This window comes from Colossoma macropomum, unplaced genomic scaffold, assembly GCF_904425465.1.
Source record: "Colossoma macropomum unplaced genomic scaffold, Colossoma_macropomum, whole genome shotgun sequence".
Taxonomy (NCBI): domain Eukaryota; kingdom Metazoa; phylum Chordata; class Actinopteri; order Characiformes; family Serrasalmidae; genus Colossoma; species Colossoma macropomum.
The window spans coordinates 22,392,496-22,417,020 of NW_023494798.1; the positions used below are offsets into that span (position 1 = coordinate 22,392,496).

Sequence of the window (24,525 nt, forward strand, 5' to 3'; positions counted from 1 at the left end):
AATATGACCACTGAGAACTGGAGATGATCTTTTACAATTCAGAGTGGAATATAAAATTTAAATGCAAAATATACATATAAAATTCTATCAGCTGATATTATTCTTTCAACTTTGCACATATAACTGTATGTGTTTACTTTTTTGTTCTTAGTGTATTTATACTTATTCAGTGTATTTAATATATTCTTATACTTTATATATTTTTTTCTAAGACTATATTGGTGAATGGAGGAACAGCAAAGTAAGAATTTCACTGTACAGTGTAACTGCCTTTTTCTGCTGTGCATATGACAATAAAACTCTTGAATCTTGAATTACCATTTTCAGAAATTTTTGCCTCTCAAAATCGGTATCAGCATTGGAAAAACTGCCATTACCAGCCACAGTATTTTCATGTATGCCAACCCCACTCATTCCCATGTTCCTGATCAAATCTTTATTTAGACGAAATCTACTTTTCATACCAAGGAGGACACCTGAATAAAAATGAGGATAGATTACAGGTATTTTTCTTTCTTCTGCCAAATGATATTCACACTGTCTACAGATGAGGTGAGGAGAGCCCTGTTAAGAATGCACACATGCAAAGTTGCCAAACCCGATGGCATCTCAGGACAGGTCCTGAAAGCGTGTACAAGCCAGCTGGCTGTCACTTTCACAGATATCTTTAACTCTTCCTGGCACAGTCTACTGTTCCCACCTGCTTCGAAACCACAATCATCATACTCATACCAAAGAAACCGAACATCACCTGCCTCAATGACTATTGCCCAATTGCACTCACACCCATCATAATGAAGTGCTTTGAAAGCCTGTTTTTGATTCCTTTTAAGAACTGCCTCCCAACAACTTTGGATCTTCATCAGTTTATGTACTGTACAAACAGATTCTCAGAAGATGCAGTATCCCTGGCAATGCACACTGCACTGAACCATCTGGAGGGCAAGAACACCTACGTAAGAATGCTGTTCATAGATTTCAGTTCAGCATTTAGCACAATTATCCAGTCTAGACTGATCTCCAAGCTCAAGACCATAGAAATCTGTCACACAGTCTGCAGCTGGATTCTGGATTTCCTCACAGGCAGGCCTCAGTCTGTTAGGATGGGCAGCCACATTTCTTTCACCTTCTCTCTCAGCACGGGCTGTCCACAAAGCTGTGTCTTATCACCCATGATCTACACCCTGTGTACCCACAACTGCATCACCAAGCACAACTTGAGTTCGCTGACGATACGATACTGGGCCTTATTACTAACAACAACGAGGAAGCGTATAGAGAGAAGGTGAAACTTCTCACAGAGTGGTGCACAGACAACAATCTCTCCCTCAATGTCAATTATACGAAGGTGAGCAGAGTGCACACTAAGTATTGGGGGACCATGGAGGAAAGAGTGAACTGTCAAAAAGGCCCAATAACACCTTTATTTCCTCAGGAGGCTGAGGAGAGTCAATCTCCCACATCAGCTTCTCTGCAACTTGTACAGGTCCACAGTGGAGAGCATCCTGACCAGCTGCATCACAGTCTGGTATAGCAGCTCCACTGCTGGGAAACGGAAGGTCCTGCAAAAGGTGATGACAACTGCCCAGCACATCACTGCAGCTGCCCTTCCACCCATACAGGTCATTTACAAGAAAAGATGTGTAAGGAAAGCCAGCGTTATCACCTCAGGCCCCACACACCCCAGCCACTTCCTGTATCTCCTGCTGCCATCTAGGAGGAGAAATCAGAACATTTGAGCCAGAACCACCAGGTTCAAGAACAGTTTCTACCCTTGAGCTGTTAAACTGCTCACACCCACAGCACCCACCAGATCATGAAAACAAACACAACTTGAACTATTATAACACTACACTTTAATGTTATTCCGAGCTGCTGTCTGACTTTCTATCTACTTGTACTGAACATTTGCCTTGACTTACATTCATACTGTTTACTGAACACTACCACTAAAATTGCTGTACATATTTTGCAAATGTTCACACTTCTATGCACCAGTACACTTCTGTGTCCTTAGTTTATTTTGCATTTTGCATTTACTGTCTAATGTGTAATTTATTGTGGGTTGTTACAATACTAGTACTGTCATCCTACTGGTACACGTGCACTTTTGTCCTTGTCTCAATGTTTACGCATCAGGGAAGTAGCCGAAATATGCTTTGTTATACTGTACCCCCATATATATAATGACAAAACTGAATTGAATTCTAACGTCAAAAGAAGGCAAGACACCCTCAAACTTTTGACTGCAGTGCATATTTTCTCAACATAATTCAATTCTAACATACAGTCCCAATCACATAGACTAATGTATTTTTAGGTTCTCTGATCAGTAGCAATAAGTGTATCAAGACAAGACAAATGTATGTGACAAAAGTGATTCTTATTATGATTCTGAAACATGCATGAACTAAACTGCACGGGCAACTCCTTGGGAAATCAACACACACACACCCTTATAAAGCACACTCTCTCACCCTCCTCCAGTGTTCTGATGAGAACAGGCTCAGAGGCCATGCCATCTCTGTGAGCATCAGCCACATCTCCAGTAAAGGCAGTGACAGTAACTGAATACTGGGTAAACGCAGTCAAATTTCCAATAACCACTGTCCTCATTTCTCCTGACTGTCTCACGATACTCATATTGCGACCCGAACCATCCAACTGAAAGAGAAGAGGAATGGGAGAGAGTAAGCTAAACTGAATTAAAAGTTAAATTGAGTTTCTTCACAAAGTAATTGATATGGGTCAATCTAGTTTATGCCAATCACTCTGACTCACAGCAACAACGTCAACGAGGTAGGAGGTGGGCCCTGAAATGATTGTTGGTTCACTCCACTCGATTTTCATTCCAGAGGAGGAAGGAACTACTGAGATAGCGCGAGGAGGGGCATCAGGGTCTGAGAGAAAGAGTGAGACAAACAGAAAGGGGAAAGCATCAGTTGTTACCTGCACATGTAAGTGCATCATAAAGGTCAGATGAGTGTGTGTGTGTGTGTTTGTTTTTGTAAATTTTCAGGACAAAAATGGCTGAGCTAAATATGATATAGTGAGAGTTTTATCCACATTGCAAAAGGCATGCTTCACAGCATCAGTATTTATCTTGGACTTTGAACAGGGCTCTTAACGAGCCTCCATTTAATTGTTCCTGGTATTTAAAGCTGAGCTGAGAGCTACATATTTGGTGGAAGGAAGAGCAAATATTAAAGCACATGTGTTACAATGTTTGGGCTATTTTCTATATTTTGCAGAACTGCTGTAAAAAAACAATTGTAACACTTTACTTGAGTCCTGCTACACTGACATAACCTTGCCATCAACATATCATGGGAGATGTCATATGCTTTCATGAGTTGTCATAACTGATAATGGCCAGTAATATTACAGTGTCATATTACCATTAAAATTAATTGTTATGACATGCATCATAATATCTGATGTCATGACATCTAACTAGAGTAGTGCTATAAATTGCCATAACATCAAATATTACAGCATCTTTCATGATTACTATGAATACCATAACATGACATTGTTATATTACTGAATAAAATCTGTCACCTCATAACAGCGTATGATATTTATCATAACATGTTTAAGGCATGGTTAGGATAATGTTATGAAGAGGGGTTCAAGTAAAGTGTTAGTAAAGCAATAGATTGCTATTGCTTAAATATCATGTATACAGTTAATGGTTCCAACTCCTTTACAATTGTAACCTTTGAATAGAAGCTTTCTAGAGTCGAGGATGGCACTGTGAAAGCAGCTGGGCTTCAGCCTTGACTACTAAAGAGGGTTTGAAGGGTCAAACTACGAAAATACGTTAATGCCTCAATACTTAGGTTGTACATATGACCCCATTTCCTAATAAGGTATAAAAACAAATGTGTATGTATGTACACACGTGTGTGTGTGTGTGTGTGTTAGACATACTGCCTGCAAGTGTTTGTATGTAGATCCATCCGGTAGGCTCTCCTGTTCCAGCACTGGTGAGTGCTACCACTCTGATGCGATAGCGTCTGTATTTAAGCAGAGACTGCAGCGTGACTCTCTCCTCATCTCCTGTCCCCTTTACAGACAGCACAACCTCACTCTCCACACAGGATGGATACTCCTCCGCCTCACATGACTGTCCCAAACGCTGCCTCTGCACACTGTAACCCTGCAAAAGCCCAGGAACTCTAACAGGACGGAGCCAGCGCAGAGTCACAGTATTAGAGCTAATATTCACCACAGAGAGGAACTGTGGAGGACCAGGAACTACAGCAGAAAGAGTGAGAGAGTGAGAGAGAGATATTTAGAAAGAGAGTGAGAGAAGAGGGAACAGAGAGGGAAACACAAAGGAAAAAGACAGGCACAAAGGGAGAGATTAAATGAGAGATAATGAGAGAGAGAGAAATAGGGAGAGAGAGAGAAGGGAGAGAGAGATATTGTAATTTATAATTCATAATGAGTCCACAAGGCATTTATCCATAATAAAACATTAGACTGCTCTAGGATTGACATGCACAGTACAAAAGAAACAAAGGAGAAGACTAAAATGTTCTGGTGTATTGTACCTGATTCTGGGAGTGTGTGAGCTGAGCAGTTAGCGTCCTCTCCTGGTCCGGCTGAGTTAACTGCAGCCACAGAGATCACATAGAATGAATTGGGCTGCAGGCTGCTGAACGTGTGTGTGAGTGTGTGCGTGGGTGTTAAAGGATACACCTCCTCCTTCCGATCTGCTGAGCTAATGAGGTACAGTAGGATCTCTCCATTGGGATTAACTGGAGGCTCCCATTCCATATACACTGAATCCCAATCCAAGCCTGTACAGGTCAGATTCCCAACCGCCTCGGACACTGCAACACACATATTGCTCACACACTCAGATATTTTGAAACATCTGCCTGGGCAAATGCTCTTTACTCTTGCTCAGCCAAGTCAGGTGTTTTAAATGGCTCAAATTAGGGATATAAATGATAAACCTATTAACCACAAACCAACATATAAACAATTGTTTGACCAATCCTATCAGTTTAATCTAATTTCATTTTCAATAAACAACAGCTCCTATTTGAATAGGCAGGTTTATTGTTCAAGTTTTAAATTCAACATTTTTGAATTGTATGCATGACTTTCAAAAGGACAACAGATATTTAGAGCATGGCTCAGCAAATTAGATTTCAGAACAAGAAATTTCCATTTTATAATTGATGTTTTTAGGGACTGTATCCTTGATTTCGGCTTTGCCAGTTAACAGTTGCCAACCAGCCAATCACAGCATTTACATAAGTCATTTACATACAACAGCCTGTTTTATTTAACATAAAGCCACACAAAAGCACAAAAAATGTATGATATGGGCCCTTTAACAGAGCTGATGATTCCCAGTGTATTATATCAAATGTACGTGTGTGTGTATTTGTATAATGTCTGTGGGTTTTACCTGACTCATTGGTAGTGAAGGTAACTGGAAGACTGTACAAATCTCCATTGCCTGCTCTTGTGTAAGTACAAACACTTATCTCATATGAGCTATGAGGTTTGAAGCCACTTAATTCTGCCTGAGTGGAGGCATCCGAGGAATTCTACAGCAAACACAGAGGTCAGACATAAATACTGTGCATTTTACATGCATGCAGTCACACAAATAGGCCATACAAGACATACACATCCTAAGCCACGCACATACACAGTGCAAAAAATGGTATCTTCAAACATTATTTACTTGTTTTAAGTGATTTTATTAAGTAAAATGATCTCACTATAGTGGCAGATAATTTTGCTTGTTTTAAGAAATGTGTTTGATATCAGCAAAATTATCTGCCACTATAGTGAGATAATTTTACTTGATGAAAATATCTAAAACTAGTAAAAAATGTCTAGAAGAAGCTAGAATAATCTTATAATAAGTGCATAACCATATTAAAATAAGAAAAAGATTGAAGATCATGTCACTTGACAAGATACTATTTTTTGCAGTGCACACATCCACATACGGAAGCACAGTGTTTAAGCACCTGGTATGTAATGGTGTTCGTGTTCAGCTCCACTATTTTGAATCCGTAATGTTGAATCAGGCCATTGGGCTCCAGACTAGGATCCCAGTGGAGCCACACTGAGTCAGAAGAGTGGTTAAAGATACTCAGATTTCGTGGTGGAGACATTGGACCTACACACACACACAAACACACAAACAAAAACAGAGTCACACGAGATGCCATCTTTACGTGCCTCAGTCACCCATAATAGGCTCTTTCATGGGTCAACAAAAGACATTTAAGGGTCCACTGGTCTTTTTAAGTTCGGTAATGCTGGCAGAGTAATATTATATCCTGAGAGGCTAATCGAGACAGTTCACAGGTAATAACTTAAAGCTAGATAGACAAATGAGCTGCTCTGAGAAGATAATAACTCACTTGCTTCATCAGTGTGCAGAGCCAGAGTGAGGGAAGGGCCCATGCCCCTGCGATTCACTGCGGAGATTGAGAGGTTGTAGGGCGTATATGGGACAAGGTATGTGAGAATGAGCTGGGTATCAGGTGTGTATGAGCTGTTGGAACCTCTAGGACCATTTAGAACTACAGCGTATTCTGTTATCTCCCCATTGGGCTCAATAGGGGCATACCACGACACCAGCATAGAGGTGGCAGAGAGGTTCCTGCTCATACCCAGCAATGGAGCAGAACTAGGAACTAAAAGAAAGAGAAAAGCAATTCTTTACATTTTAAAAACACACACACATAAATGTAAGTTTTTTTACACTTTAAAAACAGGTCTGAAAAATTGGATGCTTAAATTAGTGCAAACTGCTCATTATCATCATATGTCCTCAGATGCAGCAAAGAGTTATGAGTGTATGTGAATGTGTTTGTGTATGTGGATTTTAAAGTGTCAACATCCTACATTTTCTTGTATTTAACTTTTTGTCCACTTACAACATTTTGTGGTTTTAAAAGACAAAAGAAATGGCCATAATTCATAATACAGCATGAACATCTTCCACCCTCCCTTTATTCCTTAGTATTAAACAGAATCATTTTTTACTGCCTGTGAGACTTATTTATGTAAATGACCTTTTCATCTAATTGGCTGAAATAGCATGTTAAAAAACAGCCCAGGCTAAAATGTATGGCATAAATTTTCGGACTCCGAAAAACATTAGACATCAGAAAAAAGTTTTCCATGATGTTGACCCTTTAAGAGTGTGTGTGTGTGTGTGTGTGTGTGTGTGTGAATATGCAAAAATTAGTGCATACTGCTTACTGTCATCATCTGTTCTCAGGTGCAGGACAGAGGTGTGGTTTAGAGCGGAGCCTGCACTGGTTGCTGGGATCACATGGAGAACATAAGGGAAATACTTCCTGAGTTTGGTGAAGAGGAAGACTGTGTCGGTGGTGGTCTTGGTGATGGTGCGGTTGTCTGTGCGGTTGATGGAGGGATGGGTAACGCCCACCTCCTGCAAGCTCAGCTGGTAGAAGACTCTACCATTGGGCTCCAGAGGGGGATCCCAACTAATCACTACAGCTGTAGAGCCATAGAGCTGAGCTGAGAGATTATGGACTGGACCATTTGGCACTGCAGAGGGGAGAGATAGCCACTATCAGTCCACTGTTATACAGGAGTAATAATTAGTTTAGAAACACTTTAGAAAAGGGAACAAGTAAATCACCTCAGAAGAAGTGCCTGGATATAACTCACTTTTAGAAGTCAGTTTAAAAAACATGCATCACATTTTGTTCCCTATTCTGAAGTGTGGTCATTAATATTGCTATTCTGTTTAATACAAATGCTGCACATGTGCAAGGCTTTTAAATCATACGAAAAAGCTCACTGTGTTACATTCAAAACAGCAACAAGTTCACACCAGGCAACAGACAAATTAATATAATCAGTGTAGGTATTCAAATTCATAACTAGTCAACCACTCCATTACTGCAACTACATCATTATATTTCAAATATCACACTCCATGCAATGCATGAATATAAATTAAGGAAAAGAAAGGAGGTTATCTTCATTTTGACAACTGAAAAAGCTTGTTTTCCTTCAGTTTTGACCTGCAAAATGACTTAAAGGGTGACTGATAAACAGAAAAAAGAAACAAAGTGAATATCAGTTGGTATATTTGCATAGTGTGTCATGGAAATGTGCAGAACATAAGAACATATAGATATGCCCTATATAGACATACGTATAGATTAAGTCCTGGCAACATAGGACCATAACAAACCAGACAAATGGAGTGAAGCTGCAGAAACCAAACAATCATAGAAACAGAGAGAGGGAGAGAGAGGGAGTGAGAGAGAGAGAGAGAGAGAGAGAGAGAGAGGGAGGGATTATTATTATGTAACGATGTGAAACACTTCATCAGCCTCACACACCAGGGGAGAATCTCCGTTCTCTCTCAGGGTCAGCTCTGCACCGTTTTTCCCAAAATCACACCAAAACTGGTAATAATCTGGTTTCCAAGGTCTCATACTTGCTATAGTATTGCAGAAATGTTAGTATTCTGTCCTGATTGTCACAGCATAATGATATATTATCTAATATTATGCAATTATGTATAATAATGTAAATATTTTTCCATAATGTAAACATTGCCAACAGTGACATAGTTCTCTCTACATCAGCACAGCCAGTGAAAGAAAACACAAGCTGGGACAGTCTGGAGTCTGACAATAAAACCCACACATCCACAAACACGTACACAGAGACATAAACACTCCTGCTCTCTCCCTCTGTCTTCTACTCTAGAAGACCTGACAATCACAGTTTGCAGCTCAGAGAGAGCTGTCCCCTTTCACAGAGCTGCTGAGCATGTATGTGTGTGTTGTATGGGCATGTGAGTCTGTACTGCTGTTTTAGTGTGATTTTTGGGGGGACTGAAGAGTGAAAGTGCTTGGAAAAGCGGTGCAGAGCTGCTGTCCTGCTCCCTGCCTGTGTGAGGAGACTGACCGTCCTCCAGGGTGGTGAAGTTAAGGGGAGTGCTGCTCACCCCCCCGTCACCCAGGGAGGTGCTAGAGCTCAGCCACACCCTGTACTCCTGCCCCGCTCTCAGCCCAGTCAGCACTGCCCACTGCACTGAACCCAGCACTTGCTACACAGGGAGAGACACAGAGAGAGTTACATTCTGCCCTTAATGTATGAGTGTATGTGCATCGCACGTGTACAAGATGATTCTCATTAATGGATTTTTACATTCTTTTTATATAAATGCTGACATTGTACATAAGAAAACATCAATGAAAAAGCCAGAAATAAAAAACATTTCAATCCATTAATCAATTTATTTATCCTAGGCTAACTAGTCAGGACAAATAAAGAAATTAGTTTTTAATCTGAGATTTAAATGACAAAAGCGACATAAATACAATCCTGGATGGACAACAAAGAAGTGCCTACATGATTCAGGAATTTCAATAAGACCTTCTGCACTTCACATGAATCAAATAAAGAGCTTCATCAAAGTCAGTGGCAAGTGGCTATATACCACAATGACTTATGCATAATTATGCCACCAAATTTTGGTACAGGTGTAGCAACAATCAAATGAAATATAACCAGCCAAAATAAAAATGACAAATTGTTTGATTGCCTATCCCTGTTCGGAGCTAGAATATTACATTTTGCTGCATGTTTAAATATGGGTATTTTGTGTGTGCACCTGGGTAGAGACAGTGATGTTGTCACTGTAGTAGATAGTGTAGTATTGTATAACACCATTGGGCTGAGTGGGGGGGCTCCAACTCAATCTTACTGTCGTAGTGGACAGGACTGTGTACGACACATTTTGTGGAGGGTCGGAGGGGGCTGCAACAGAGAGAAACACAGACACACTAAACAAACAGACAAACGCTTTCAGATATCTGTGCAAATACTACAGTTTATATAAAAAGATGACATTTTTGTGTGTGCAAGAATGCGCAGTGTATTTGTACATGGAAAGGGTGAGAGGGTGAATGGAGGTGCAAGTATGTCTATGTGTGTAGGAGTGTGTGTGAGTGTTTACCAGACTCTGATGTCCTGAAGGTGATGTAGATCAGTACTCCCCCATCTCCAAGGCGAGTCCAGCTGCTCACAGAGGCGTTATACTGCCCCGGCCCATCCACATTTACCACCACTGACGTTACAGTTAGATTTGCTACAAATTCAGAGCTCAAGTTCCTAACAAACACAAATTAATATACACATATGTTTAGCACAACTGAAATTACACCAACAGTTAAAAGAATTGCTCACATGCATGTATGTCCTGCATGTTTAGTAAGTTTTTGATGTGTTTATCCTGTCTGACTACTTAAAGAAGGAAAACGTATTATGCATATTCCAACAAGACTATGCAAGATGCCCAATGTGATATTACAAGTCTACTTTGGGAAATCTGTGGAATAGAAAAAGCCAATGCTATTGATGGTCTGAGAACAGCAGTGAAGAATGTTGTGGGAAGTCCCAGTGTAAAATATTAAAAAGTATTTGTAGGATACTAAAATTTAGTGTTATATTACACATCCAGTAAAGTTTGAAAAAGCACAAGAAATATAATCAAACACCGCTTAAAAATCTTATTAACCAATCTGAGAACTGTCAGTGGTGTGGTCCTTATACCCCCCACACACCTTTTATGTGGAATTGTAAAGAAGGTAAGATGCTTTTTCACTTTACTGCTGGATGTGCATCTAGGCAATGCTGGCACGGCTGGTCGATCAAACAAACAGATACACATCAGCCTTACTACTTACATACGTGACCCAATATTAGAACTGCCTAGCTTATTCTGGCAAAATACAACAGCTATTTATTTAGTGGGCCTTAGAAAGTTATTCACACTTTGTACATACAAACATACTTTGTATGTGTATATCATGTGCCCACAAGATTAACCCACTTTGAAAAAAAAACAAAGATTTTGGTTTCCTGGGGCTTCAAATCTTTTTAATATAGTTACAGAATAACTGGACTGAGTTCTTTCTCTTCCTATAGTTATACAATCTCTTCTCATACTATGACCATATGTTGAAGGCATGGATCATTACAAACAAACAGTGCATGTACAATTCCTTTCAGTGTTTAATTTCTTTTTCTCTTCACATGTCCCAGTGCCTCCCCACAAGATCTCAATGGGTTTTAAATTGTGCCTAAATTTTACTTTCTGAATTTGGTGGTTGAAATATCTGTCAATTGTTGTGGCTTCCCTTCTTAAACAAATAATATAAACACATCAAAAACAGTTGCTAAACATCAGTGTATGACATATGTGCATGTGAACAATTCTTTTTGACTATCAGTGTATAAGCTCTCTTAAATGTCTGATTTGACAGAGCAAGAGTAAAGAGCACTTACCACACTCTCACTATGTAGTACAGAATTTCTGAGTTGGCTTCCAGAGGGGGTTGCCATGACAACTCTACTTGGTTATCTGACAACTTCCTGGCACGCAACAACTGTGGGGGGGAACTTGGTACTGCCATTCAGGGAAAAAAAGTTCTTATGGGTTACCAATCACAAAAATCATATACCAGCTGCTCCCAGAGACCAGCTGTTAAAGAAATGGTGCAGATTGAAATGATTTGTACTTCCCACTTTTCAAACCTTACACATACAAAAGCAAAACATCTTTGTGCATACATCACCTTTCAGAAAGTAAATGCCCTTTAAGGTCAAATAACGCTAACGGTATTTGATGTGTGGGAGCTGTAGAAAAGAACTGAGCATTAGTGTGTAACATGTTATGTGTGACAGGTCAGCAACTGCCTTGGCTGTGAAGAAAAACAGCAGGTTAGCTCCATTACTGTTCCTGAGGCTTCTGCCACCTCTTGTCAACAGCAAAGACACATGCACACTCACCGTCCTCCAGGGTGGTGATGTTGAGGATCTCGCTGCTGTGGTTGCCCAAGCCAACCCGGGTGGCTGCCTGAACACTGAGGCGGTAGTGTGCGTACTTGCGCAGGTTGGTCAGGAGAGTGAACGGAAAGTGTGTGGTGACGTTAAGGGTGTGTGTGGTGTTCCAGTACTCCACGATGTAGTACAATATGAGGCCGTTGGGTACAACAGGGGCTGACCATGACACATTCACCTCACTGGAGCTGATGCTCTCATAGGCCAGTCCGTATGAAGGACTGCCAGGGACTGAAAATCATATAGAATATATGATATATATAAGAAATTTGTAATGAAGGTATTTCAAGCAGAGGAACAACCTGCAAAAATTTCAATGAATCAAATTTAGATAGAAATCGAAGTGTTACAGTAGCTAGACATATAATTGCACATAAACTTACATATATTAGGCAGAAATAAAATAGGAATAAAAACAGATGTAGACAGACATAGACAGAAATAGAAAAATAGACATAAATTAAGTAAACTATGAGAGAGCAGGAATAAAGTATATAAATATTTAATTAAGCCTTTAAAGATAAACTATGGCAAAGAGCACAGCAAGTTTTCGTAGCTCTGAAACCATTCAAGTGTGAAGCTACCCAACAAGTTAATGCCATTCAATTAAGCTTAGTTTGTTTTATTTGTGGCACAGAACACAGAACTATTACCAAAATAAAATATTTAAAAAGTGGAACTGTATAAATATCAGGATTTACGGTAGTTTCAAGTTAGGAACAGTATCAGCACATACTGCAGATACTGAGGCAGATAGTTCTTATAACTTCCATTTTAATAAATGGGGCTTAAGTGAAGACGTGAGAAGTGATAAATTACAATCTAAATATCCTGTACGATTTGGAAGAGCTTAGGAGATAATGTAAAAAATTTAGGAATTTTTTCATTCATTTTATCTCTTACTGGCTTCATGCTGACTGTTATTTTTATAAGACTCATTTCTGCAATTATTTTAATTAGTCAAATGGACATTAGTATTTTCTTTTATTTACAGTGGTTTAAAATCAACTGAAATTATTAGATAAAGCTGAGTGTTATCTACTATTGGTTAATTGGTTTATCTGGTCTGCGCAGCTGAAACAGCTACAGAAAAAGCCTGGGAGTCGAACTGTGGCTGACTCTAACCTGACGTCCTCCCACTCCACACACATGCATTTTGAAACAATGCTGAACTTTCTCCAAAAAAAAAAGCTCTGGAAAAGCAATCACACACAAAAAGTGAGAGACCCACCATCCTCTCCAGACAGCATCTGCAAGGTTTCTGAGGTCTGGTTTCCATGGCCGAGCTGTGTGTACGCTCGTACAGTCACGCTGTAGTAAGTGTAAGGCTTCAGGTTGCGGAGTGTGATGCTGGGTACGGTGCTGTTGACTACATGGCTGTAGGTGGCATTGCCGTATGAGACTTCGTACTGGCGAATGATGCCATTCGGTTTGTCAGGAGGAGACCAGGTGATTGTGGCAGTAGAAGAGGTGGTGTTCACTACAGCCAGATCATGCGGAGGAGAGTCCGGCACTAACAGAGACACAGAGTAATACAGCATAATGTAATGTTTATGAGAGAGAGTGTGTTTCTGAGAGACATAGAATAAATCATCAGCATCATACCATCCTCAGGTGTCAATACGTAGACATCATCCTCAGCAGACAGAGGGCTCTCCCCTACTGCAGTAGACGCAGCCACACGCAGCTTGTATTGTGTGTATTTGTTCAAACCTGCAGAGGATATCAACACCTACAGCTTATCAAACCCAAAAAAACTTATTTCACATTGTGTAAACTGCTCATAATGCTGCTCTCATATGCTATTGTCATTACGTTTTCATTATGGCAGAGAAATGGGCAGCACTTCATTTTTAGAAAAATTCATTTTTCTAAATGCAATTTTGGAAGTCACGAATAAGGCCATAGACATTTGATTATATGTGTTGGTTGCATTATGTACAGTCACATTTAAAAGTTTGGAATCAATCTAAATAATTAATAGGAAACTAGAAAGCTAGGAATGATGAAGAAAGAACTAGAACATTCTATGACTGAGGAAGTTATATAACCAACAAAAATAATGTATGTAAATAAATAATTACAGTTTACTTAGCTTTACTTAACATCAGCAAAATAAGGGCCTCATTTCAATACTTTGCCAATATGCCCCCATCAACTTCAACCCATGTTACAAAGTATGTCATACAAACATTACACAGTGGCCACTCGAAGTGCAGGTGGAAGAGTGGACAGTGGGGAGCAAATTATTCAAGTAGAATGCACTCACCCTCAGCTAGATTAGTGTACTAGCTAGCCATGCAAATAATTGTTTATTTTGTAACATAAACAATTGTTTTGTGAAGAATTGCATTGGTTTAAAACCATGCTCATCGCCTTTATTTTTATTGGTGTTAGTTGTGTAGTCTTTAGCTTCCTAACTAGCAAGCTAGTAGATGAAGTCAGAAGTCATGTATAAAAGGTGGAAAACAGCTCACAGACAGCTTTGTCTGAAATTTTAGGTGTTTGAAAAGGGATATGTATTAGGCAGTTATGGTTTCTGGGCAAGTTCTGCCGCTGAAGTTGACTCTTGCGTTCACTTGGACCCAAAACATCATTTGAGCTAATAAAGTAATGGAAGAGCAAAGTTGACATGTTAAAATAAACATTAAAATTGGCTGATGCACAGCTACCTGATATCCTCCATATTTCTGACAACAAAGCATTTAACACAAAAACACTGAAATCCTAATTTTTCTGCATTTGGGAAATACGACCATCTAATCAGTGCATGACTGCAGCAAAAATGTACCACCTACCTATGAGGACTATGCTAGTGGCATTTGTGAGCTTCTGTTGGGCTTCATGGCTGTGCAGGTTGAGCAAATAGATCGTGTAATGTGTGATCTTCCCATTGGGGTTCAGAGGTGGACTCCAGCTCACGAGAACAGAAGTGGAACTAATGTTCTGATAGGACACGTCTTGAACAGAACTGGGAACTGAAGGAAGAACACAAAGTTTTACACCAGTGTACAACAATTTTCAGCAAAACCCGGGACGAGGGTGGAATCCTATTTTACCCTGTTCTGTGGTTTTCTCTCTGATTACTGTGGCAGGTCCCTCTCCAATGATAGTGTAGGCAGCCACACTGAAGTCATACTCAGTGAAAGGACTCAGTCTCCTCACCACATAGGAGATGTGATCAGATGACAGATCAACTACTTCTTCAGTGGGTGGAAGAACTGCCCAGAACAAACAAACACAATCAGGGAGCATCATATGAAGAAGCAACAATAAAGTGACTATACAGAAATAAATACTGTGATTTCAAATGCAAGTAAAGAGGCTACAGTGTGTTGGTGGGCTTCTAACTCCCTCATGGTAGATTACTGGATAAAATCAAAGAAATGCATGTAATGTAAAAAAAAAAAATCTTCAGATAGACTGAAAGGTGGATAAATTTGTACACCGTAATAATTATATATCTTGTCAAATTAAGACATCTTAAATGCAGCAAATAAATCTAATATTGTAAAATAATTTAAAGTTTATTCTACTATTTTTTTTTTTTAGTAGTAGTCATGTCAGGTCAAATTATCTTACTGTTATTTTACTGTACTGGCAGATATGTGTACATTATTTCTTGAAATAAACAAAATAATTTGCTAGTCAATTAAGATAATTTCACTTGATATTAAAACTTGAAATAGGTAAAAATGTCAACAAATATGTTGAGTAATTTTATACTATTCTTGAGTAATGGTCAAAATGGGTTAATTATGTAAAGCTCGCAAGATCAGATTTCTTTTACATACTGTAAAAATGAGTATTCTGCCCTACTCTCTGTCCTTCATTTCCTAATTTCTTAGGATTTCTCTCCCTTCTACGAAATTATTATCTTTCTTATAATACATTTCAAATAGATTTTTTTTTTGGAACATGTGTGTTCCTAGGTAAAAAAGTTTATCGTTATAAAAATGGAAAATAAGATTTAAAAGAAGTTAAACAAAAGGGCAATGTACCAGCTATGTATCTATCAATAGTCAATATAAGAATAGAGCAGTTTGAAATCAGTACTGTAAAAGAAATATGCAGTAGTGACTTAAGTTCTGGAAGTGCTGTTACCCTCAATCCAGCTGGTTACAGCTGTTTGTGTGGATGGGCGGGGCTGGTAGGTTATACCGCTGACCGCTGCCCTGGTGGAGGGCTGTGGCTGGGCAGAGCTGGGAGGGGGTGGATGTGCAGAGCCTGAGGTCACAAATGAAAGATCAGTCGCTGTCACAGTGATAGACTCATGGGGTGTAGCAGTGCGCTGGTCAGAGGTAACAGTGAGCCAGGGAGGAGGTGTGGCTGGGGGACTAGGAGTCAGGGGCTGGCCGGGTATCCCGGCAGTACGTGAGATAGCAGGGAGTGAGTTGGTTGTGTCAGTGTTGAGCTCGCCAGTGCTGGCTGAGCCAGGGTGGCTGGGGCTCCAAGTGGGATGGAAACCGGGGGAGGCAAGAGTGATAGCAGACTGTGCAGTCGCCGTGGTGATATTAGTCGATCTTGCATAGCGACGCAGCACTCGAGAGCTGCTGTCATAGTAACTTCCTGGCAACATACCACCACTTTCTCCAGTCTTGTTTGCATCCTACAAAAACACAAACACAGCACAGCATCCTTAGTCACATATTAGCATAAAGCTAAAAAGGTTTTATGACAGCAAAATCATCTATTCTGTTTGTATATTGACCTTTAGTCTTCGCAGGGTGATGTCCTGCACAAGTATCTCATGGTACAGGACTTGTATGCGATAACGAGTGATGAGTCCGTTAGGTTGGCTGGGGATTCCCCAGGACAGACGCACAGACGTGGAGTCTACCGCTGCTGCTCTCAGATCTGATACTGCACCAGGAGCTAACAGACATGCACAAACACACAAACAGTTATATGCTGATGGATACTTGTAAGATACTGTGGTGGTAAGATTGCAGTGCAACAATGTGCTTTTACGACTTTCTCCAGTAGGAGGCAGCACATGCCAGACAGAAACATAGCCACACTGATTACACTGGTTGGTTTTCACATGAAACTAATTTGTGGTTTATACAGGCTTTTGCTGAATTAAAATACGCAACATCCATATTTTACACATTTATTTAAAGTGTATATAGAGCTGTATGCAAATTACATGATCAAATCACATGTTTTGTTGATTTTGAAAATAAGTATACATCCTCTACAGAGAACACACTTCTGAACATTTTAATGCACAATGACTGTTTATTACATAATAAAACATAAAATGAGGCCAAGGCAAAAGTTATGGCACATTTTATATTTTATTTTTGCCATGTATGTTAAACAGAAAATAGAAATTGTGCACTAAAATTTGCAGTAAAAATGCAACATTTAAGTGTGTTCTGCGTAGTAGACGTGATAACATTTCTTCACTTGGAAAATCAACAAAACACATAATCTGACTGAGGCTGTCGTTAAAATCAGAGATATATGTAGGTCCTTAAATTAGAGAAGTAACACGAGAGGTGGAGTTTGTAAGCAACTTGAGTCAAGATGAAAAAAAAGGATGGCTGTTCTTCAAGAATATTACTATGAACTTTTTGAGATACCATAAAACTGAAAACTACTGTTACATAGGGAGAGATGTATTAGCATACAGAGCAGCTGGGTGTAAAAGTCATTAAAATTAAATTTTCTGGACTCATCAGTGATGACTATGGCATAAAAATGTCATCAAGACATTTTCCAACATGGAAAAGCAGTACCAAGGGAGATTAAACTCTAGCATATTTGCTGACAACTGTTGAGTTTTCCAGTTGCAAATACAGCAGAAACATTTTCTTTCAATTTTCAATTTGCAATAGTGGGTCACATACAATCCCTCTGTGATAGAAAAAAAATTAAAAGCAGGTCTGAATTCAGTGCAAAAATACTGAAGAATCACCTTCTTTAATGCATGTGACAAAAAATGTAACTGAATGGCAGAGGAACACTTTGCAACTCTAACATCTGCTGGTGTGTGCATGTGTATGAGTGATTGGTGCACTGGAGACTGCGATGTGTATCTTACTCTCTGGAGGCGTTGAGATGCTGGTCTCTGCTGCTGGTCCTGTGGCTCCAGCTGATTTGGCCATAACACTGACACGGTAGGCTGTGTACGGAGTTAATCCCATGTACACGAATGTCTGCTCACTTGTATTGTTTTCACTAATAAAACCTAAAGCATACACACATATACAAATACAAAATGTGATTCTTATAAAATATTGGCTTGTACTGCTAAAATTTAAAGAAGAAATGTCCTTTATAGAACAGTTTGACCCTTAACTGTTTTAATAAAGACTCCCTCTTACATTTTAAGGGTTAATCTTAAATGTTAAGGTAGAAATGTTGCCAATGTGGTGCTTGATAGTAAAGAGGTAAAAGTTAGAGTCTAGTGTGATGTGTGGCATTTAGTTGATGTGATTTGGCTAAATTTAGCTACCTGCTGGCCCGTAGAGCTGGATGACATAACTGAAGCGCCCAGTGATAATGGTTGGAGGCTCCCAGGACAAAGATAGAGATTTAGAGGTGATGTTCCACACTGACAAATTCTGTGGTGAATCCTCAGGGGCTGCAAAAACACCACACACACACTTACACAGGCAAGAGCTGATCACTGGTTGGATAGAAGATTAGTGAGGACTGAATGCCGGCTGAGTGTTGCGCTACTGTTACATAAGACACACATGCCTTGTTTCAACTTGAGTAGATTTATTCAGGCCAATCAGAGATTCTGTTACAGGTTGTTTAGATTTATCTCAATTGGACCAATATAAAGTTACGGGAACAGTGGAAAGAGAAAAACATAGCGACGTGTGTGTACACGTGAGTACAGAGAGTGTGTGTGTGTCCACATGTCTGCATGTGACCATGGCATTAATGCATGTGCACATTGATTATAAACACAGAAATGTATTTTCCATTCAGCATATAAGTGTGTGTGTATTTACCTTTTTGCTAGCGTACTACAACATGTGCTACATGCATGCATATGTTCAAGTATATACCTGTTACTACGTACTAGGGATGATCCAATCATATACAGTTCTATGTAAGTCATAGACCACCCTGCATTTTTTTACATTTCCCGTCAAAATTGCCATTAAGTAAAAGTTATTCATTTATTTATTTATTTCATTTTTTTTTATTAATCTGCATGGATAATTTTCCATATCTCCAAAGTCTTGGAAGTTGCATTTTCTACTAGTCACAATCCAAATAATCCCAAACACATTGAATGATGTTAAGGTCTGGGATGGTCAGTCCATTGTTCTGACTGATTTGCAATTTTTTTATTTATCAGTAAGGGCTTCTTGACAGTTATGCATACTTGCAGACTCATAGTGTTGAGTTGTCTTCTCACAGTGGACCTTCAGCTTTGAAACGTCCTATTTTTTCACTTATTTTCTTTTGAGCTTCCTCTTCCTTATGGAAGTGGATTATCTTATATCTAATCCAGAAATATTTCCTGAAAAAAAGCTTGTACTGAATGGCCAGGTTGACTGGAAATTAAATAAATGAAGAATGGTCTCTGACTTTTGAAAAGTACTGTGTGTGTGAGTGCATGTGTGTGTGATATATATCCCAGGTGCTTTCACATTGAGTATCAGCTGATCTTGAGTTCCTGAGTGCTGATTTTTGTAGATAATACACTACAAGTATGTTAAAGTTAGGGAAAACAAACTGAATTTAGGTAAGGTATGCAAGGCTGTGGTGAAATCCCTTCTTTTTTTAGTATGTGCATGGTGTAACACAGATAGTCCAAGTGATTGTTGGAGTTTTTTTCAACATCAAAATAGTCCCACACTGCTGACGGGTACACCACATGTTAACTTCCTACAATGTGCCTCAATTGTGAATCGTGTCAGTCTAAGTCACTTCGAAGACAGTGGCATAAATAAAGTGCAGAGTGAAATAGCCTTAAGAGTTGATTATAATTTGATTAGACTTAATACAGTCAATAGTCAATAGTCATTTATTAAAATATCTTTAAATTGGATCATGACACCCTTTGTGTACAGTGTGTACAATTTTTATTTGTGTGTTCATGCGTATGTGTGTGTGTGTGTGTGTGTGCACATACCGGCCTCTGGCATGCGGACCATAGTGCTGGCAATCTGACCCTCTCCATCACTGGTGAAGGCAGAGACTTCAAACACATAAGCTGTGTAGGGGCGGAGTTTGTCCATTCTCACACTGATCGGCACACTCCAGGTGGAGGCCGGAGGAATGGCTGACAGCGTGACTGGGGGCAGTGCTGCAGAAGTCATCAGGGAGGACTCAGATGGGCTGGGAGTTCCTCGAGACAAAATATCTGCAGCATCCTAGACAACACACATGTAGACAGACATTAATGCACTGAAGTACAAGTTATCCATTTTTCAGGAGATTTTTTAGGAGATTATATATGAGATATTATATATAAGAGTTTCCAAAATTGGAATTAAAATATATAGAGAAAATGTGAAAAATGTGAATAGTAAGAGGGTTAATTTGCATATTGTGGCCATCTGTGATAAAAGTATTCATTTGTGAAATAACTGCAAATTGAAGTATTGTACTGCCTTATTTAAAGTACACAAACATTTGTGCAGATACAAATACTGTTGTACATTGCAATGAGGAAGAGCTCCGTTCATGATGTCTTCGGCGTTGAGCTCCAGGGTCCGGACTGTCTGCCCTGTTCGGGCATGTTTGGCTTTGACTGCAAACTTGGTGATGAGTCCATTTATTCGTACAGGCAGAAACCATGTCACAAGCACTGACGAGTGATTCTGAGCATAGGCTGTGAGGTTCGTCACCAGACCAGGAGCTGCAGGAGAGGACATACACACACACATAAAACAGATTCTGCACTGTATGAACTCAATGAATTCAAATGATAAACATAAACAGCATTTCTTACGGGCCTCTGCAGTTTTGAAGTAAAGTGACTGGCTAAAAGGTCCAGTCCCTGCTTTGTTTACTGCTGCAACCTAAAGGGTGGGTGGGGGGTGGGGGGGTGAACAACAAACAATTAGAACACACTCGAGCAACCCACACACAGAGGCACACGCACGCTCACACACAATCAGCGTCAAATACTGAACCCTGTGAAATCCGATCTACACATGACAGATGACCCCACTACACAATACAACACACACACATTTCTATCCTTCAGACCTATCAAAAACACACACAATGCTTGGACAGTGAATTGAAAGGACGTCGCCTAAGAGAGTAATGGATTCACAAGACAAATAACGGAAAACAGAGATCCATCGTAGATCCATAGATCTCTTTACCAGATAAATAATTAAGCACAGGTGAATAATTTATTGAGATCAATGGAATGGATGTCATTGGCAACTTTCCTACAGATCGTTCATGTCCCTCAGCATTTCCATTCTACATAGCATTTTTCAATCTTTAATTTATAGATGCCAATAACAAAAATTACAATTATAAGTCTACAGCAAATGAGGAACAGCTTGTATTTTTTCTAAGTGAGCAGATGGTCAGATATCAGATACAACATTCAAACAGCTTCAAATATCTGTGTAGAACACAAATACTGTTATTTTGTTTTTAACATTCTTCTTACAATTATGTTACCATATACTTATATGTATAGCACTGTACAAAAGTCAGAGACCACCCTTTAACTTCAGTATTTAATTGAGTATTTATCGTTTGCTTTAATGACAGCTTTCATACTTCTGGAAGACTTGCATTCTGCTGCAGGGATATTTTTCCATACCTCCAAAGTTCAGTCTTAGAAGTTGGTTGCACTTTATGCTTCTCACAATCCAAGAAATCCCAGACACATTCGGGTGAGGTCAGGATTATGGGATGGACAGTCCATTGTTCTGAGAACACCAGCACCTTCTTTGTTTGATTTGCACATTTTATGCTTTTCTCAGTAACGGTCTCTTGACAGCAACACACCCTTTCAGGCCCATAGTGTTGATTTGTCTTCTCACAATGGAAGGATGGCCAGAAATATCTGTGGATGTTTTTTCAGACCTGAAGTAAGAATGGAGCTTGATTTTCTCCTCTCTTTCAAAGATGAATGTTTTAAGTACTGTTTATCTGATGGTGATAGTTTTGGTAGTCTACCAGGTCTTGCTGAGTTCAATTTTACCTATATCTTTCAATCATTTTTTGAACTCCAGTTCTGGAAACTCTTGTTTTTCATTAATTTTCCTTTGGCGTTCCCCTTGCCAGTGCCGGTGGGTTATCTTACATCTAATGCCTTCTGAAATATCTGCTTAAAAATGAATAACTTGTACCTATTGGTAATTATGACTGGAAATTAAATAAAAAAGGGTGATCAACAATAAATAAATAACACTATACTATGGTCAAAAGCTGCTGACACATTCAGCATCTGTCTGACTCTAGTGTGGTGCAGTTTGTAATAGTTGTATCATGATCTAGTGTTTCACAGCAAAATTATAAGGAAATATGAATATGAAATCCTTACACCAATGGCAGTGTAATGAGAACATCAGGTCTTTGGAAGAGATAGTAATGCTGTTCAGTTTCACTGTATGTGTGTGTGTGTACCTGAATGTTATAAGTGGCTCCAGGTGAGAGTGTGTTCAGCAGTGTTTCTGGAATGTCCAGGTTTTTAGCGACCTCAGTAAAGGAGGGGTCAGGGTGTGGACACACCTCCTTGTATCTGATGATGAACGAATTGATAGTAGGATCAGGAGGCAGCGGCATCCGCCAGGAGAGCAGGATTCCATTGGACCCCACTCGCTCTCCCTCTGGTTTGGAGGGAGCAGGAGGAACTACGCGCACACACAGGTATATACAAATCAAATACTTATCACCAGTGAGGCATACACAGACATTTAGTGTTACCAAAAATATATCTGAAAAACAAAAAAGGGGCTGTTTACACCTTGCATTGGCATGTGTTTCATGTCCGGATTGTATCTGGATATACTTTGGCCTGTTCCTTGTCACACTTTTCACTAAAATGCAGACGAAACACACTACTTGTCTAACTGCGACTGTGAGTTTGATAGGCATAAGTTTCTCTGATGTGTACTGCAAGGATCTGTACTTGGTCTCCTGTTTTTCTCAGTGCACACACTGCTATTGCATCATATTATTAGTGAACATGAAGTCAACTTTCACAGCTATACACAAAATACAGGCTGACATATTAGTGGTGCCAGATGACTGATATCCAAAGTGCCAAAAATGTATACAAATACATCAAATATCTTTTTTTACAAAAAGAAAAAAACTATATAGTAGAGTTTTCTGTTAAAAACCGATGTGTGTCTACAGTTTTCTGTCTGGTCTTGAGCTGAACAACACAAAAATATGTGCTGCTCTGTGTAGCTTAATAGTATATCACTGTTTGTGGAGCAAAACCTTGTGTCCCCATTTTTTGACGTTTTTCACTTTTTGATGTAACTTGAAAACACTGTGGGAAAACTGAATGACAAATGGACAAATAGAAATGTTCCAAAATTACTTCGAATAAAATCTTTTAAGATTAAATTCTATTATAAGATACAGACATTTTGTTACTTCTCCTGTAAAGTTGCGATTTTGAAGATCAGAGTTCTGACAGTGACAAAACCTTCAATAATGGTAACATCTGAAAAAATCCTGCTGAAAACATATAGAAAACATGTTCATTCACACTTGTGCTAAATGTGGTTAAGTTCCATCTCTGACCACCTCTGAATGTGGTCTGAGTGATCAGTGATCTGATTGTCATCCAATCACAATGTGTCCTGGGTATGGGATTTATAACTGGCTTTTCATGAGGCCAGGTAAGTGCAGTTAAAGTGCAAAGAATTTTCCAGATATAAAACGCAATGGAACAAATTATGTAATCTACTGCACATAAACATTCTGGATGCTTTTAATAAATATTATTTATAATATTTCTTTTTTTTAAGAGTGATATAATATCACGCACCATAACATCAGGCATGGCAATGCAAAAAACGTGACATTGTTGAAAATGGACTTTCTAATAATTATGCTATTAAATGAAACTGCATTGCTTGAGCACCAAAGTTTGCAAACAATTAGCACCAATCAAAAACTCACCCACCAATCAGTCATCCTGCCTCCCAGTTTTACTGTCTTTAGTAAGTTGTTCAACAACATTATTTTAGTTATCTTTTTTGTTCATTCAAATTCTGTTTCAAATATCAAGAGAATGCCGAATCATGAGCCCAGTATCGTGAAGTGAATAGAATCACGGGTTGAGTGCATCATTACACCTCTATTTGATAGCCTTGTTTACGATGTGTTGGAAATGGCTCTTAGGAACTAGAATTGTCAGTGAATGATAATATCTGTGGAAATCGTGTTTCAGGAAGGGTCACAAAACTGGTCTCCGTAGATCATAGATCAGAACTATAGCCTTAAATAGGCTTCAAAATGGACTGAACTTTCTGAGACTGTTTTAAAATGGTTTGCCCCATTTACCTGAAGGACAATACTTGGCTAATTGTGACTGTGTCTAATGAGTTTATCTGTGATGTACTGCAATGATCTGAACTCCTCTAAATTTTTTTTTGCCCATGCATTACCCATATCATCAGTGAACATGAAGTCAACGTCCATAGCTATGTACACAATGTAGTTATTCATATCTGTGATGAC

General features: G+C 39.2%; 1 protein-coding gene across 1 annotated transcript in view; it reads right to left on the reverse strand.

The window, feature by feature from the left end:
- The window catches only part of ptprq (protein tyrosine phosphatase receptor type Q), a 64,144-nt gene that overhangs the window by 16,418 nt on the left and 23,201 nt on the right, over positions 1 to 24,525 (reverse strand). The window contains exons 20-41 of the mRNA XM_036585404.1: positions 22,453 to 22,679; positions 20,807 to 20,876; positions 20,514 to 20,713; positions 19,985 to 20,225; positions 18,344 to 18,472; positions 17,930 to 18,076; positions 16,592 to 16,755; positions 16,462 to 16,489; positions 15,985 to 16,107; positions 14,940 to 15,101; positions 14,679 to 14,858; positions 13,486 to 13,593; positions 13,112 to 13,393; positions 11,830 to 12,111; positions 7,249 to 7,560; positions 6,402 to 6,677; positions 6,003 to 6,154; positions 5,429 to 5,570; positions 4,560 to 4,841; positions 3,934 to 4,260; positions 2,782 to 2,900; positions 2,478 to 2,664 (exon numbers count right to left, since the gene is read on the reverse strand). Coding sequence (XP_036441297.1) covers positions 2,478 to 2,664; positions 2,782 to 2,900; positions 3,934 to 4,260; positions 4,560 to 4,841; positions 5,429 to 5,570; positions 6,003 to 6,154; positions 6,402 to 6,677; positions 7,249 to 7,560; positions 11,830 to 12,111; positions 13,112 to 13,393; positions 13,486 to 13,593; positions 14,679 to 14,858; positions 14,940 to 15,101; positions 15,985 to 16,107; positions 16,462 to 16,489; positions 16,592 to 16,755; positions 17,930 to 18,076; positions 18,344 to 18,472; positions 19,985 to 20,225; positions 20,514 to 20,713; positions 20,807 to 20,876; positions 22,453 to 22,679 — 4,140 coding nt within the window. The remainder of the gene's footprint in view (positions 1 to 2,477; positions 2,665 to 2,781; positions 2,901 to 3,933; positions 4,261 to 4,559; positions 4,842 to 5,428; positions 5,571 to 6,002; positions 6,155 to 6,401; positions 6,678 to 7,248; positions 7,561 to 11,829; positions 12,112 to 13,111; positions 13,394 to 13,485; positions 13,594 to 14,678; positions 14,859 to 14,939; positions 15,102 to 15,984; positions 16,108 to 16,461; positions 16,490 to 16,591; positions 16,756 to 17,929; positions 18,077 to 18,343; positions 18,473 to 19,984; positions 20,226 to 20,513; positions 20,714 to 20,806; positions 20,877 to 22,452; positions 22,680 to 24,525) is intronic.